At 40.9% G+C, this 15,996-nt stretch overlaps 1 protein-coding gene across 4 annotated transcripts in view; it reads right to left on the bottom strand.

The window, feature by feature from the left end:
- Positions 1-15,996, bottom strand: part of GRB10 (growth factor receptor bound protein 10) — a 469,634-nt gene that overhangs the window by 189,110 nt on the left and 264,528 nt on the right. For all 4 annotated transcript variants that reach the window (XM_077269359.1, XM_077269360.1, XM_077269356.1 and 1 more), the window contains 2 exons: positions 9,512-9,599; positions 3,501-3,717 (listed from right to left, as the gene is read on the bottom strand). In XM_077269359.1, coding sequence (XP_077125474.1) covers positions 3,501-3,717; positions 9,512-9,599 — 305 coding nt within the window. The remainder of the gene's footprint in view (positions 1-3,500; positions 3,718-9,511; positions 9,600-15,996) is intronic.

Raw genomic sequence — 15,996 nt, 5'->3', positions numbered from 1 at the left:
CTGTGATATCGCTGGTCGGAGCTAGAAGTCCAGAACTTTATTTGGTCGTCAGATCGCCGTGTATCGTTGTGTTTGACAGCAAAAGCAACGATACCAGCGATGTTTTACAATGGTAACCAGGGTAAATATCGGGTTACTAAGCGCAGGGCCGCGCTTAGTAACCCGATGTTTACCCTGGTTACCAGTGTAAAATGTAAAAAAACAAACAGTACATACTCACCCTCTGATGTCTGTCACACGTCCCTCGCTGTCCGCTTCCTGCACTGACTGAGCGCCAGCCGTAAGTGAAAGCACAGCATAGCGGTGACGTCACCGCTCTGCTGTTAGGGCCGGCACTCACAGTCAGTGCAGGAAGCGGACGCCGGGGGACGCGAAGGTGAGTATGTACTGTTTGTTTTTTTACATTTTACACTGGTAACCAGGGTAAACATCGGGTTACTAAGCGCGGCCCTGCGCTTAGCAACCCGATGTTTACCCTGGTTACCCAGGGACCTCGGCATCGTTGGTCGCTGGAGAGCGGTCTGTGTGACAGCTCTCCAGCGACCAAACAGCGACGCTGCAGCGATCGGCATCGTTGTCTGTATCGCTGCAGCGTCGCTTAGTGTGACGGTACCTTTAGAAATTAATTCAGGATACAACAGCTGACAAAGAACATCCCACAAACAAAAGTAGCCCACTCAGGCATTCGAACAAGTTGGGAATTTACATACAAATAAGGTGAGATTCACACATCGTGTGTTACCATCAGACAAACTGACCAATAATTTCCTCAGTGGTCATCTTAGTTGCAACACTTTTTTCTAATCTTTTTTTCTTCATTGGGCAGGTAGATTGCTATCCATTGACGTTCACATGCATCGTTTATTTGCAAACTAATCGCTGCTTTTTACAGTACCAGCAAAAACTCAGAATTCAGAAATCTCATCAACAAGCTTTATTTCTGTCACGGAATTTAGCAACTGCAGTGTCTTTGTAAACCATTATGTCCATTCTTTCAGCATTTTTGAAAAGCTACAAGTAATTGAAAAACTATGCAATAACACTCATCGATTTTTGAATAATTTTGTGACAAACTAACTTTATTAAACCTGTACTGTAGACAAAGCACATGTTATCAACAAAAATCTCTGCCTGCCAAAAATCTCTACAAAAGCAACAAAAACTTATATGGGTGTTCTGATCAGCTTTTTACTGGGAAGAGCAGACTTCAGCTGCATAAAATAAGGCTGTGTGGGAACAAAGCCTAAATGCATCAGTTAAAACAGAAGACACCATTTGAGAGTTCCATTATAAAGTTTGTCTTCCTAATTTCATCTTGGTCTCACTGATCAGTTTAGACTAAGGGTACTGTCACACAGTACCATTTTGATCGCTACGACGGCACGATCCGTGACGTCGCAGCGATCGTATGAATATCGCTCCAGCGTCGTAGACTGCGGTCACACGTTGCAATCACGGCGCTGGAGCGATGCCGAAGTCCCCGGTAACCAGGGTAAACATCGGGTAACTAAGCGCAGGGCCGCGCTTAGTAACCCGATGTTTACCGTGGTTACCAGCGTAAACGTAAAAAAAACAAACAGTACATACTTACATTCCGGTGTCTGTCCCCGGCGTTCTCCTTCTCTCCACTGTGTAAAAGCGCCATAGCCGGCAAGCACAGCGGTGACGTCAGACGTCACCGCTGTGCTCGCTTTCCGGCTGGCAGACGCTCACACAGTGGAGAGAAGCTGAGACGCTGGAGGACAGACACCGGAATGTGAGTATGTACTGTTTGTTTTTTTACGCTTACGCTGGTAACCACGGTAAACATCGGGTTACTAAGCGCGGCCCTGCGCTTAGTTACCCGATGTTTACCCTGGTTACAAGCGAACACATCGCTGGATCGCTGTCACACACAACGATCCAGCGATGTCAGCGGGTGATCAAGCGACGAAAGAAAGTTCCACACGATCTGCTACGACGTACGATTCTCAGCAGGATCCCTGATCGCTGCTGCGTGTCAGACACTGCGATATCGTAACGATATCGCTAGAACGTCACGAATCGTACCGTCGTAGCGATCAAAATGGTACTGTGTGACAGTACCCTTACTGCAGTCTGATACACCAAATGGATAACAGTAGGGCTTGCTCCGAGTCTCAGGGATTGGAGGCAGAGTCTTTTTTTTAGCTGATGAGTGCATGGCTCAATGAAACTACAGACAGCACTAACCCAAGAAACAAAAATTCAACAGCACTAGAAAGTCTCACATGAATGTGTGAATGCAGCCTAAAGTTGTGAACCTGCTTAGGGCACAATCCATAGAATTCCATGCTCCAATTGGGCTTATTTGCATTGACATTTTATTTTATATGTAGTCTGCTCTGCTTTTGGGTTAATTTAACAAACAAAAAAAAATACAATGGAAGATGAACACTGGCAGCCTACACAAAAAGGTAAAAATTTAAAATCAACACGATAGAAAAAAAAAAAAAAAAAAATAGGCAAACATCCCTTGCAAAAAGCCTATTGCCCCCAAATCAAGACGACCAGGGATAAAGGATACCTATTATGTAGCGCAAACAAGAACCCTGATCACACAGCCATCTCTCCCATACACAGGAACGCTCAGCTGTCCGAGCACTCCAGTTTCATCTATGAGAGCTCCTGCCAGACATTTCTGGAGGCAGCATATTTCTAGAAAACCAAAGGCTAGGGAGTACGAAATCTAACATGACTGATCTGCGCTTTCCCTTTTCTGGCAGCCTCAGATATATATCGAATATATAGTGGTCAGGCATCTGATCTGCAGCTTAATTTTGTAACGAGGGTAAAAGTTCTACCCCAGCGATAAAAATTCCCAGTTCTGACAACCCACCAATCAGCAAGTCAACAATACGGTTGATGGGAGGTTAAGGGCTTTTCCAGTAAAGCGCTATATTTGGATGGTCTACTGGAGCAGTGGATACAGGGAGAAAATTACGTTTTCTACTTGTTCCCTGGCAGTGCAGTAACAGTTATCGCTCACTACAGCGTGAGCTTGCAGTTATTACTGCTTTGTACTCTGATAGCCTGCTCTACAGCGTATGCACAGAGCAGGCAGTCTGTTCCGGTATCAAGAACAGCATGCTCTCTCAAAGGAGCAGTGACCAACGGCCCCCTGCACCGCCCCAATGACCCCAAGAGAGTGGCTGCAGAGAGACGGAATTTCACTCTGTAGCCAATGCTGCAGTAAACAAGCTTCCCCCCCGAAAGAAGGTGCCCTTCAACACCGTAGCACCCATCTGATAATTGTACAACATTTTATTGTTCACTATACGCTTCTCTTTATGTGTTTTAATTGTACAACATGTAAAATCTATACTTTTATTCATCTTTGCAAAAAAAATTTGAATTTACAGCTTTTTGAATGATGACCTCAAACATTTTTAAAATCTGATCAATAAGCAAAAAAAAAAAAAAAACAAGTTTGTTACAGATTCATACAAAAAAAAATGTAAGCAGGTTTTGGGTCATTGTACCTTACAGCTTGAATTTGCATGGGTTGGGAGCGCTGCATTTTCTGCCTCTGTGGCATGAACGGAAGAGTGTTGGCTCCTGAGTTTGATAGCGGGCTCCGATTAAGCTGACCATTTTTTAGAAGTGGCACAGAATCAGCCACCTTGCTGCATGTAGAGTATAAACTGTCCAACGAAGAATTCATATCATTAACCAAGGCCTCTAGGTCAACATCGTCATCTAAAAATGGAAAGAAAAAAAAAAAAAGCTAACCAATTGAATGCATTCTTCTAAATATCACCCAACTCAGGAAAAATGGTGTATTTTCATATGAGAGATTCAATGCAGAAACTTGTTCCTTTAATATACCCTTAACAGTATATTCCTCTTTAAGTATCAGAATAGCATAGTGTATCAGAAGTTACATAGAAAAATATTTATCGTGTAGGAGCCAACAGGAGTCCTCAAATTATTGAGCTTAGCAATCTTGCACCCAAAAAGATCTATAGTCTGTAGCCTCCAAGGTTTGTGTCTCCAATGCTACAGCCATAATACAGATACCTAGGAGAGACATGAAGGACTACAGCTGGCCTGACCGGCTTTACAGAAAAAATGTCACCAATGCAAGGGATTTAGAAAATGTAATAGTGAAGGTCTAGCACACAGAATGCTCAGGACTAATTTTAGATGGCAGAAAAGATATATACAATAAACAGTTTGTGATGCAACTCTTGTTGTGTACTTTTATTGTTTTTTTATTAAGATAAAGGAATGTATTTATTGGAACAATTTTTTTTTTAAATTTAGGTAGGATTTTTTTATTTTTATTTATTTATTTATTTTTAACACATGTATATATATGTATATATATATATATATATATATATATATATATATATATATATTTTATTTTTAACTTTTTTTAACTTTGCCCTGAGAGGGGGGGGGGGGGACGTCACAGTAAAGTGACAGATCGCTGATCGGACACTTTGCTGCAGGGTGGATTTGATTTAAATCTAACGGATTTAAATCACAATTTAAATCACGATTTAAATCACTAGTCAGTAAGGCTTGATTTAAATCAAAGTTTCTACCTAAACTAGTTCTTGCTACTTTAACATGCAAGTAGATGAAGATTTTTAGAATCACTTTTTATATTACTTTTTTCTCCCCAGTTTAATGGGTTAATCATTCATATTTGGACACCACTGTTCTGTTGTACTTAGGAAGGAGAAAAATAATCCTGACCTTAATAACAATTTAACTAGATTTATTCAACTGAAACAATAACAACATTACAGCATAAGTTATTTGCTTAAACAAACATCCATGTATGTTAACTAATTTGGCTAAACAAAATATATATATATTTTAAGAAACTTAGACTGTCAGCCCAGCCGACACATGAAAAACTTAAATACTACTGTCCCTGCTGTCCTCTGTAGCTCACTTGTCGTCATCTTCATCATCATCATCTTCTTCTTTGTTCCTATTCATAATCTGGAAAAGAAAAACAAGCTTTCCTGCTTTATTGGGTCCCAACCGATTTCTCAATTTAGAATGAATGAGTCCAAAGGAAGAGAATATTCTTTCAACGCCTGCAGAAGAAGATACTGCTGTTAAAAGTGAAATCATTACTTGAACAGTCTCTAAATCCAAGCACTTAAGTGACTTCCACCAGGTTACTGGTGTGACCTTCCTTAAAATATCTTCAGCAAACATATATTTCTTGAATGGTTCCCCCTTAGCTCTGAAGTTTATTATAGTTGGCATTAAAGATGGATGATTGCTGGATACCCATGTCATAGCTAACTCCTCTTCCTCAGCACTTAGGTTTTGACCCTGATATTGGATATTGACAATATTTGCCAAAAAATGAGCTGGAGTCAGTGCTTGTCCCATTCGTTTGTTTACTGCTTGTAATTTAATTCTGTCCATGTGTAGTTCTGTTTTTAAGTGTTCACTCAGTTCCTTCCAAATTTCAACAGCATTCGCAATAAAACAGCTATTTTTCTGTATTTTGTTTAAAGCTTGAGAGATGGGTTTCAGGAAGCTCAGCATATGTTCAACATTTCTCTTAAGCCCAATGTTGAGGATTTTGGCCGTGACAGTGCCATCTATTTTATCTCGATTTTCTTCACAAAGTGTCATCAGAATAGGCCAGTTTTTGATATACTGCTCAAAACAGTCCACCACAGAGTTCCATCTAACATCTTGTGGGAGTGTTAGCTTGGTTCCACCCATCCTTTTCAGAGCTGCTGCAGCAAAATGATTATTACGGAAGTATTTAGCAATTTCAACAACATTAGCCTTTATTTCTGGAACACTTAAGTCTTTGGCTAAGAGGTGCAGCAAATGAGCACTGCAACCATATGTTATTAGCAGCTTTGTATTCCCTCCCTGCTCTTCTAAATCTCTTCTCATCTTGGATACGTTTGCAGCATTGTCAGTGACCAAACTGCGTACTAGACATTTGAATTTTTGTTCACATGTCGTTATAGCTTTTACTGCCACTTCTTGTAAGTATTCTGCTGTGTGTGCATTTCCTGACGTATCAGTTGTTTGTGCAAGGAAGACTTTACCTTCTTCTGTTGTTATACAAGCACATGCAATAGGATCATTGTGGACATTACTCCACCCATCAATACTTAGGTTAACAATTTTACCCTCCAGAGCTGTTGCACATTGCTCCATTTCTCTGTCATACACTTGATCCAGCAGTTTCCCTGCAACATCAGCTCTGCTGGGTGGACTGTATCCTGGTCTCAGTGACTGAACCATATTAATGAAATGTGGGTTCTCAGTCAGACGGAAAGAAGAGTTCGTTGCATAAATAAACTGGGCAATTTTTTCATCAATCAACTCTTTTTCTAATCTGCTAGTTCTTATCACAAACCTATCTATGGTGGTTCCAGGAGGTAAAGGTTTTTTCTTCCTTTTGGGTGATGGTGATATGTGGCTGTGGGTGTCTGATGATGATGCTGCTGCTAATGAAGCACTATCCTGGATGGATAACTCTGAAACTGTAGAACAGGATGATGGTGATCTTGGAGGTGGATAGTTTCCAGAATCCATGAATTCCCCTAAACAAAAAAGTAAATGCTGTTATTTTATTGTTTATACAATTTCTGCTTATTGTACACAACACATCACTGCCCCTGCCCCAAAAGGAATATTTGTTTTTCTTCATAACTGTACCAAATGGCAGTAACATGCAGTAATAATAAGAAATATAATTTTTCTCACATGACAGTTCAGTCTTTAGAAATAGGATTCAATAAAAATGGTTACCAACCTGAAGATCCTGCCTGTTCAGAAGTGTTTCTTTGGTCATCTTCATCACCGCACTTCTCATGATGTTGCCTCATTCGCGCCACCAGGCCTTGCATCTCTTTGTTGCATCGTTTGCATTTTGCACGCATGCCTGCCTTACCGATAGGCGAAGGAGCTTCATTAAAATATTCCCAAACTGGGTCTCTTTTGCGGCCTGCTGCCATTATAAGGAAAGAATGTAATAAACCTCAGATCGTACACACAAACAGATCCAGACTTGTCTGTCTGTGGCTATGCTGCAGTATTGTGCTCAAAGTTTCACTTTCATTTTCTTGTCTGCTTGCCCTTCCTCCTCCTCACACTTAGATTCACATTCTTCTTGTGTTGTGCAGATCTTTTCCACTCCAAACAATCAGAAACATATTGTCTAACTTCTTGGACTTGGCACTGAAGGGGTTGATTCTGTATTCATAGGTTTGTAGAACAATAGGACTAAGGTCTTTTTCTCAACTCTGTTCATGTTGTAACATTTTTGCCGTGAAGAAGAGGCTGGGACCTCTGCGGAGTCAAATTCAGTTTTGAGAACTGCGTAAGTAAAGCGAGCGTCTGTGATAATATAGGAGAGAAACTGCCCACTAATCCTACAGAAACCTCTGGAAGAGCATGGCATTGTGAATGTTACACATATACAGCCTTTATTCTACCGAGTTAAACAACTCAGCTTTATCTCATGATGGAAGAACCTTTGGATGGTAAAATATTTTCCTCAAAAAGCAGTTTATTGAAAAAAATCCGATTTAAATAAAAAAAATCCGATTTTTTTAAAAAAACATTGATTTTTATCCACCCTGCTTTGCTGTGCACTGTGTCAGATCAGCGATCTGACATGCACAGTAGGGAGGCTTCCCGGCGCCTGCTCTGAGCAGGCGCTTGTAAGCCACCTCCCTGCAGGACTCGGATGCAGCCCTGCAGCCATTTTGGATCCGGGGCCTGCAGGGAGGAGGCGCTCGGTACAAGGTGAGCACATCGTCTTGTACCGAGGGTCTCAACGAAGCCCGCAGGGAGCCCCCTCCCTGCGCGATGCTTCCCTATGCCCCCCGGAACACTGCGATCATGTTTATTCGCAGTGTGCCGGGGGTTAATGTGCCGAGGGCGGTCAGTGACCGCTCATGGCACATAGTGCCGGATGTCGGCTGACACCAGGCCGCGATTGGCCACGCTCCCCCCGTGAGCGCGGCCGATCGCTATGACGTACTATCCCGCCCCTGGGAATTAAGTCCCGGGTCACCTTAACGGGATAGTACGTCAAATTGGGTTAAGGCATACAGCTTTTCTCCCCCCCCCCCCCCCTTTTATGTATATATTATGGAAATGCCAATGATTTAGGCAGTAATACATTTAGATGTGTTGCATACTTAGGCTGATAACCGGTTCATGCAGCATTACATGAACATCCGATTCTTACGCTGGGTGGTCCGGACAATGATCACAATTGTTACCATCCACCTTTTTGTGTCTTCCCTTTTCCTCATAGACTAAGCTTGCGAGCAGGGGTCTCATTCCTCTTGGTATCTGTTTTGATCTACTGTATTTATTGTTTATTGTTATGCTGTAATGTCTATTGAATGTACAAGTCCCATCTAAAACGTACAGCTCTGCAGAATATGTTGGTGCTATAGAAATATATATATACACTCACTGGCCACTTTATTAGGTACACCTGTCCAACTTCTTGTTAACACTTAATTTCTAATCAGCCAATCACATGGCGGCAACTCAGTGCATTTAGGCATGTAGACATGGTCAAGACAATCTCCTGCAGTTCAAACCGAGCATCAGTATGGGGAAGAAAGGTGATTTGAGTGCCTTTGAACGTGGCATGTTGTTGGTGCCAGAAGGGCTGGTCTGAGTATTTCAGAAACTGCTGATCTACTGGGATTTTCACGCACAACCATCTCTAGGGTTTACAGAGAATGGTCCGAAAAAGAAAAAAAAATTCAGTGAGCGGCAGTTCTGTGGGCGGAAATGCCTTGTTGATGCCAGAGGTCAGAGGAGAATGGGCAGACTGGTTCGAGCTGATAGAAAGGCAACAGTGACTCAAACCGCCACCCGTTACAACCAAGGTTGGCCTAAGAGCATCTCTGAACGCACAGTGCGTCGAACTTTGAGGCAGATGGGCTACAGCAGCAGAAGACCACACCGGGTACCACTCCTTTCAGCTAAGAACAGGAAACTGAGGCTACAATTTGTACAAGCTCATCGAAATTGGACAGTAGAAGATTGGAAAAACGTTGCTTGGTCTGATGAGTCTCGATTTCTGCTGCGACATTCGGATGGTAGGGTCAGAATTTGGCGTAAACAACATGAAAGCATGGATCCATCCTGCCTTGTATGGAGCATCTTTGGGATGTGCAGCCGACAAATCTGCGGCAACTGTGTGATGCCATCATGTCAATATGGACTAAAATCTCTGAGGAATGCTTCCAGCACCTTGTTGAATCTATGCCACGAAGAATTGAGGCAGTTCTGAAGGCAAAAGGGGGTCCAACCCGTTACTAGCATGGTGTACCTAATAAAGTGGCCGGTGAGTGTATATACACACACACACACACACACACACACACCGGTCTCAGCACAAAATGCTTTGACGCTTTTCACTGCTTGGCACAGCTGCCGAAAAATAGTGCAGTAATTGGGCCCACTGCACTAAGACGTCAGACATGGGGAGATATTAACCTGAACAAAACAAAAAACCATTTACCTGGATTTAAGGATATACGTTTGGCTGTATAGCCAGCGGCGTCCACCAACCCCCTTTGTGTGCATGCTGCTGTCTGTTCCACATTGTCCTATAAAAAAAATAAAATAAAATTAGTGACAGATGACATTAGTAAAAATTAAATGGTAGGTTTCACATTACTCTGTGGCGATATATATATATATATATACTAGCTGAAGAGCCCGGCATTGCCTGGGCATAGTAAATATCTGTGGTTAGTTATAGCACCTCACTTCTCTTATTTTCCCATCACGCCTCTCATTTTCCCCCCTCACATCTCATATTTTCCCCCTCACATCTCTCATTTTCCCCCTCACTCCTCTCATTCCCCCTAACACTTGTCATTTCGACCTCACATCTGTCATTTTCCTATCAATCCACTATTTTCTCTCACTCATTTTGCACTCACACCTTTTCATTTTCACCTCACACCCCTCACTTTCACCTCACACCTCATTTTCCCCTCAGTATATACACGTTTGTCATTTCCCTTATATATAGTATACACCTGTATGTCATCTCCTGTATAAAGTATATACCTGTATGTCATCTCCCCTGTAAATAGTATATACCTGCTGTATGTCATCTCCTTCTGTATATTGTATATACCTGTATGTCATCTCTTCTGTATATACTATATACCTGTATGTCATCTCCTCCTATATATAGTATATATCTGTATGTCATCTCCCCTGTAAATAGTAAATACCTGCTGTATGTCATCTCCTCCTCTAAATACCTATGAGTCATCTCCTCTTTTACATAGTATATACCCACTGTATGTCATCTCCTCCTGTATATAGTATATACCTTTATCATCTCATCATATATAGTATATACCTGTGTGTCATCTCCTCCTGTATATAGTATGCACCTGTATGTCATCTCCTCCTGTATATAGTATATACCTGTGTGTCATCTCCTCCTGTATATAGTATATACCTGTGTGTCATCTCCCCTGTATATAGTATATACCTGCTGTATGTCATCTCTTCCTGTATATTGTATATACCCACGTGCCGTCATCTCCTCCTGTATATACTGTATACCTGCATGTCATCTCCTCCTATATATAGTATATACCTGTATGTCATCTATTCTGTATATACTATATACCGGTGTCTCATCTCCTCCTGTATTTAGTATATACCTGTGTATCATCTTCTCCTGTATATAGTATATACCTGTATGTCATCTCGTCCTGTATATAGTATATATGCGTGTGTCATCTCCCCTGTATATAGTATATATGTGTCATCTCCCCTGTATATAGAATGTACCTGTATGTCTTCTCCTCCTGTATATAGTATATATCTGTGTGTCATCTCCTCCTGTATATAGTATGTACCTGTATGTCATCTCTCCTGTATATAGTATATATCTGTGTGTCATCTCTCCTGTATATAGTATATATATGTGTGTCATCTCCTGTATTATACCTTGTTCCCACGTTATTTGGTCAGTATTTTTACCTCAGTATTTCTAAGCTAAATTGGCAGCCTGATAAATCCCCAGCCAACAGGAAGCCCTCCCCTCTGGCAGTATATATTAGCTCACACACACAGACAGGTCATGTGACTGACAGCTGCCGTATTTCCTATATGGTACACTTGTTGCTCTTGTAGTTTGTCTGCTTATTAATCAGATAACGCATGTCGCCACACAACTTCTCACAAGTCGCTATATGCATGTCCCCACACGCAACTCAACACACACAATTTGACACAAGAAACTCACCCTAAAACACACACAAGTCTGGTATTATCCTTCAAAAATAAAAATCTGATTAATAAGCAGACAAACTACAAGAGCAACAAATGTACCATATAGGAATCCGGCAGCTCTCAGTCACATGACCAGTCTATTATGTGTATGTGTGAGCTAATATATACTGCCAGGGGGTGGGCTTACTGTTGGCTGGGGGTTTATCAGGCTGCCAATTTAGCTTACAAATACTGAGATAAAAATACTGACCAAATAACGTGTGAACGAGGTCTAATACAGGAGGAGATGACATACAGATATATACTATTTACAGGGGAGATGACACACAGGTATATACTATATACAGGAGGAGATGACACAGATATATACTATATACAGGAGAGATGACACAGGTATATACTATATAGAGGAGGAGATGACATACAGGTACATATTACATACAGGAGATGACATACAGGTATATACTATATACAGGAGATGACACACAGGTATATACTATATACAGGAGCAGATTACCTACAGGTATATAGTATATACAGGAGGAGATGACATACAGGTATATGCTATGTATAGGAGGAGATGACATACAGGTATACAGGTCCTTCTCAAAAAATTAGCATATAGTGTTAAATTTCATTATTTACCATAATGTAATGATTACAATTAAACTTTCATATATTATAGATTCATTATCCACCAACTGAAATTTGTCAGGTCTTTTATTGTTTTAATACTGATGATTTTGGCATACAACTCCTGAAAACCAAAAAAACCTGTCTCAATAAATTAGCATATCAAGAAAAGGTTCTCTAAACGACCTATTACCCTAATCTTCTGAATCAACTAATTAACTCTAAACACATGCAAAAGATACCTGAGGCTTTTAAAAACTCCCTGCCTGGTTCATTACTCAAAACCCCCATCATGGGTAAGACTAGCGACCTGACAGATGTCAAGAAGGCCATCATTGACACCCTCAAGCAAGAGGGTAAGACCCAGAAAGAAATTTCTCAACAAATAGGCTGTTCCCAGAGTGCTGTATCAAGGCACCTCAATGGTAAGTCTGTTGGAAGGAAACAATGTGGCAGAAAACGCTGTACAACGAGAAGAGGTGACCAGACCCTGAGGAAGATTGTGGAGAAGGACCGATTCCAGACCTTGGGGAACCTGAGGAAGCAGTGGACTGAGTCTGGTGTGGAGGAAATGGGCTACAGGTGCCGCATTCCCCAGGTAAAGCCACTTTTGAACCATAAACAGCGGCAGAAGCGCCTGACCTGGGCTACAGAGAAGCAGCACTGGACTGTTGCTAAGTGGTCCCAAGTACTTTTTTCTGATGAAAGCAAATTTTGCATGTCATTCGGAAATCAAGGTGCCAGAGTCTGGAGGAAGACTGGGGAGAAGGAAATGCCAAAATGCCTGAAGTCCAGTGTCAAGTACCCACAGTCAGTGATGGTGTGGGGTGCCATGTCAGCTGCTGGTGTTGGTCCACTGTGTTTCATCAAGGGCAGGGTCAATGCAGCTAGCTATCAGGAGATTTTGGAGCACTTCATGCTTCCATCGGCTGAAATGCTTTATGGAGATGAAGATTTCATTTTTCAGCACGACCTGGCACCTGCTCACAGTGCCAAAACCACTGGTAAATGGTTTACTGACCATGGTATTACTGTGCTCAATTGGCCTGCCAACTCTCCTGACCTGAACCCCATAGAGAATCTGTGGGATATTGTGAAGAGAAAGTTGAGAGACGCAAGACCCAACACTCTGGATGAGCTTAAGGCCGCTATTGAAGCATCCTGGGCCTCCATAACATCTCAGCAGTGTCACAGGCTGATTGCCTCCATGCCACGCCGCATTGAAGCAGTCATTTCTGCCAAAGGATTCCCGACCAAGTATTGAGTGCATAACTGAACATTATTATTTGATGGTGTTTTTGTTTGTTATTAAAAAACACTTTTATTTGATTGGACGGGTGAAATATGCTAATTTATTGAGACAGGTTTTTTGGGTTATCAGGAGTTGTATGCCAAAATCATCAGTATTAAAACAATAAAAGACCTGACAAATTTCAGTTGGTGGATAATGAATCTATAATATATGAAAGTTTAATTGTAATCATTACATTATGGTAAATAATGAAATTTAACACTATATGCTAATTTTTTGACAAGGACCTGTATACTATATATAGGAGGAGATGACATACAGGTATATACTATATACAGGGGAGATGACACAGCAGGTATATACTATATACAGGGGAGATGACACAGGTACATACTATATACAGGAGATGACATACAGGTGTATATTATATATAAGGGAGATGACAAACATGTATATACTGAGGTGAAAATGAGAGGTGTGAGGTGAAAATGAAAAGGTGTGATTGCAAAATGAGAGAAGTGAGGGAAAATAGTGGAGTGATCGGAAAATGACAGATGTGAGGTCGAAATGACAAGTGTTAGGGGGGAATGAGAGGAGTGAGGGAGAAAATGAGAGGCGAGATGGGAAAATAAGAGAAGTGAGGTGCTATAACTAACCACAGATATTTACTATGCCCAGGCAACGCCGGGCCCCTCAGCTAGTATATATATGTATATATATATATATATATATATATATATATATATATATATATATATATATATATATATATATATATATATATATATATATATACACACACACACATACACACACACACATATATATATACACTGTTCCAAATTATTAAGCAAATTGGATTTAAGTGTCACAGATTTAATGGTTTTGTTTTTCAAATAAACTCGTGGATGGTATTGTGTCTCAGGGCTCAATGGATCACTGAAATCAATCTTAAACACATGGGATAATTGGTTTTCCAGGTGATTCTAATTAAAGGAAAACTACATAAAAATAATGTTCCACATTATTAAGCAGGTCACAGTTTTCAAGTAACATGGGAAAGAAAAAGGATCTCTCTGCTGCTGAAAAGCATCAAATAGTGCAATGCCTTGGTGAAGGGATGAAAACATTAGAAATGTCCCGAAAACTTAAGCGTGATCATCGTACTGTTAAGAGATTTGTGGCTGTATCTGAGCACAAATGTGTTTGTGCTGATAAAGGCATAATGAGGAAGATTTCTGCCAGGCAAGTTCATCGGATTAAGAGAGCAGCTGCCAAAATACCATTACAAAGCAGCAGATATTTGAAGCTGCTAGTGCCTCTGGAGTCCCTCGAACCTCAAGGTGTAGAATGATTCAAAGGCTTGCTGTGGTGCATAAACCTACTATTCGGCCACCCTTAAACAGTGTTCACAAGCAGAAATGGTTGCATTGGGCCCACACATACATGAAGACTAATTTCCGTCTTGTTTACTGATGAGTGTTGACCAACCCTGGATGGTCCAGATGGATGGATTAGTGGATGGTTGGTGGATGGCCACCATGTCCCAACAAGGCTGCAACGTCAGTAAGGAGGTGGAGGAGACATGTTTTGGGCCGGAATCATGGAGAAACAGCTGGTGGGGCCCTTTAAGATTCCTGACGGTGTGAAAATGACCTCTGTAAAGTATATAGAGTTTCTGACTGACAACTTTCTTCCATGGTATAAAAAGCAGAAATGTGCCTTCAGGAGTAAAATCATCTTCATGCATGATAATACACCACCTCATGCTGCAAAGAAACCTCTGAGTCATTGGCTGCTATGGGCATAAAAGGAGAAACTCATGGTGTGGCCACCATCTTCCCCCGACCTCAACCCTATAGAGAACCTTTGGAGAATCATCAAGCACCAGATCTATGAGGGCGGGAGGCAGTTCACATCAAAACAACAGCTCTGGGAGGCTATTCTGACTTCATGCAAAGAAATACAAGCAAAAACTCTCCAAAAACTCACAAGTTCAATGGATGCAAGAACTGTGAAGGGGTTATCAAAGAAGGGGTCCTATGTTAACATGTAACTTGGCCTGTTAGGATGTTTTGGCGTTAAATAGCTTTTTTGTTCAGTGAACGTGACCTCCTAATGCTGCAAATTCCACAAATGAGCATTTTCAGTTCTTTAAAACATATCAAATGTTTAGAAATTCTACTGTGCCTAATAATTTGGAACAGTGCATTTTGAGTTTTTATTCATTTTGGAGATTATACTGTTATCATTGGGAGGTTTCTTCAATAAAATTTGATGTATACTCTAATGGGCGACTACTTTTATTAGACTGACTGTCATTTGCACTGACCATTTAGGAAGATCAGAGAAAAATGTAATTTGCATAATAATTTGGAACATAGAGTGTATATATATGTATATATATATATATATATATATATATATATATATATATGTATATATGTGTATATATATATATATATATATATATATATATATATATATATATATATATATATATACATACATACATACACACACACAGTGACCTTATGTATAGGTATTGTGTGACTACGAACATCTGTCCTGAAGGCAGCAGGTTCGCGCCAAGGTGTTAATGTTTTTTTCTGAGAAGTAGAATTCGGTTTCCAATCTCACCAAGGGGTCCTGCTAGAAGCCAAGAAAGGTAAAGGTACCTTCACACTAAGCGACTTTGCAGCGAGAACGACGACGATCCGTGACGTTGCAGCGTCCTGGATAGCGATCTCGTTGCGTTTGACACGCAGCAGAGATCTGGATCCCGCTGTGATATCGCTGGTTGGAGCTAGAAGTCCAGAACTTGTCACGTGTGTGACGCCGATCCAGCGATGTGTTCA

Source organism: Ranitomeya variabilis, chromosome 6 (assembly GCF_051348905.1).
Source record: "Ranitomeya variabilis isolate aRanVar5 chromosome 6, aRanVar5.hap1, whole genome shotgun sequence".
Lineage (NCBI taxonomy): Eukaryota > Metazoa > Chordata > Amphibia > Anura > Dendrobatidae > Ranitomeya > Ranitomeya variabilis.
This window is presented reverse-complemented; position numbering and strand designations above follow the sequence as displayed.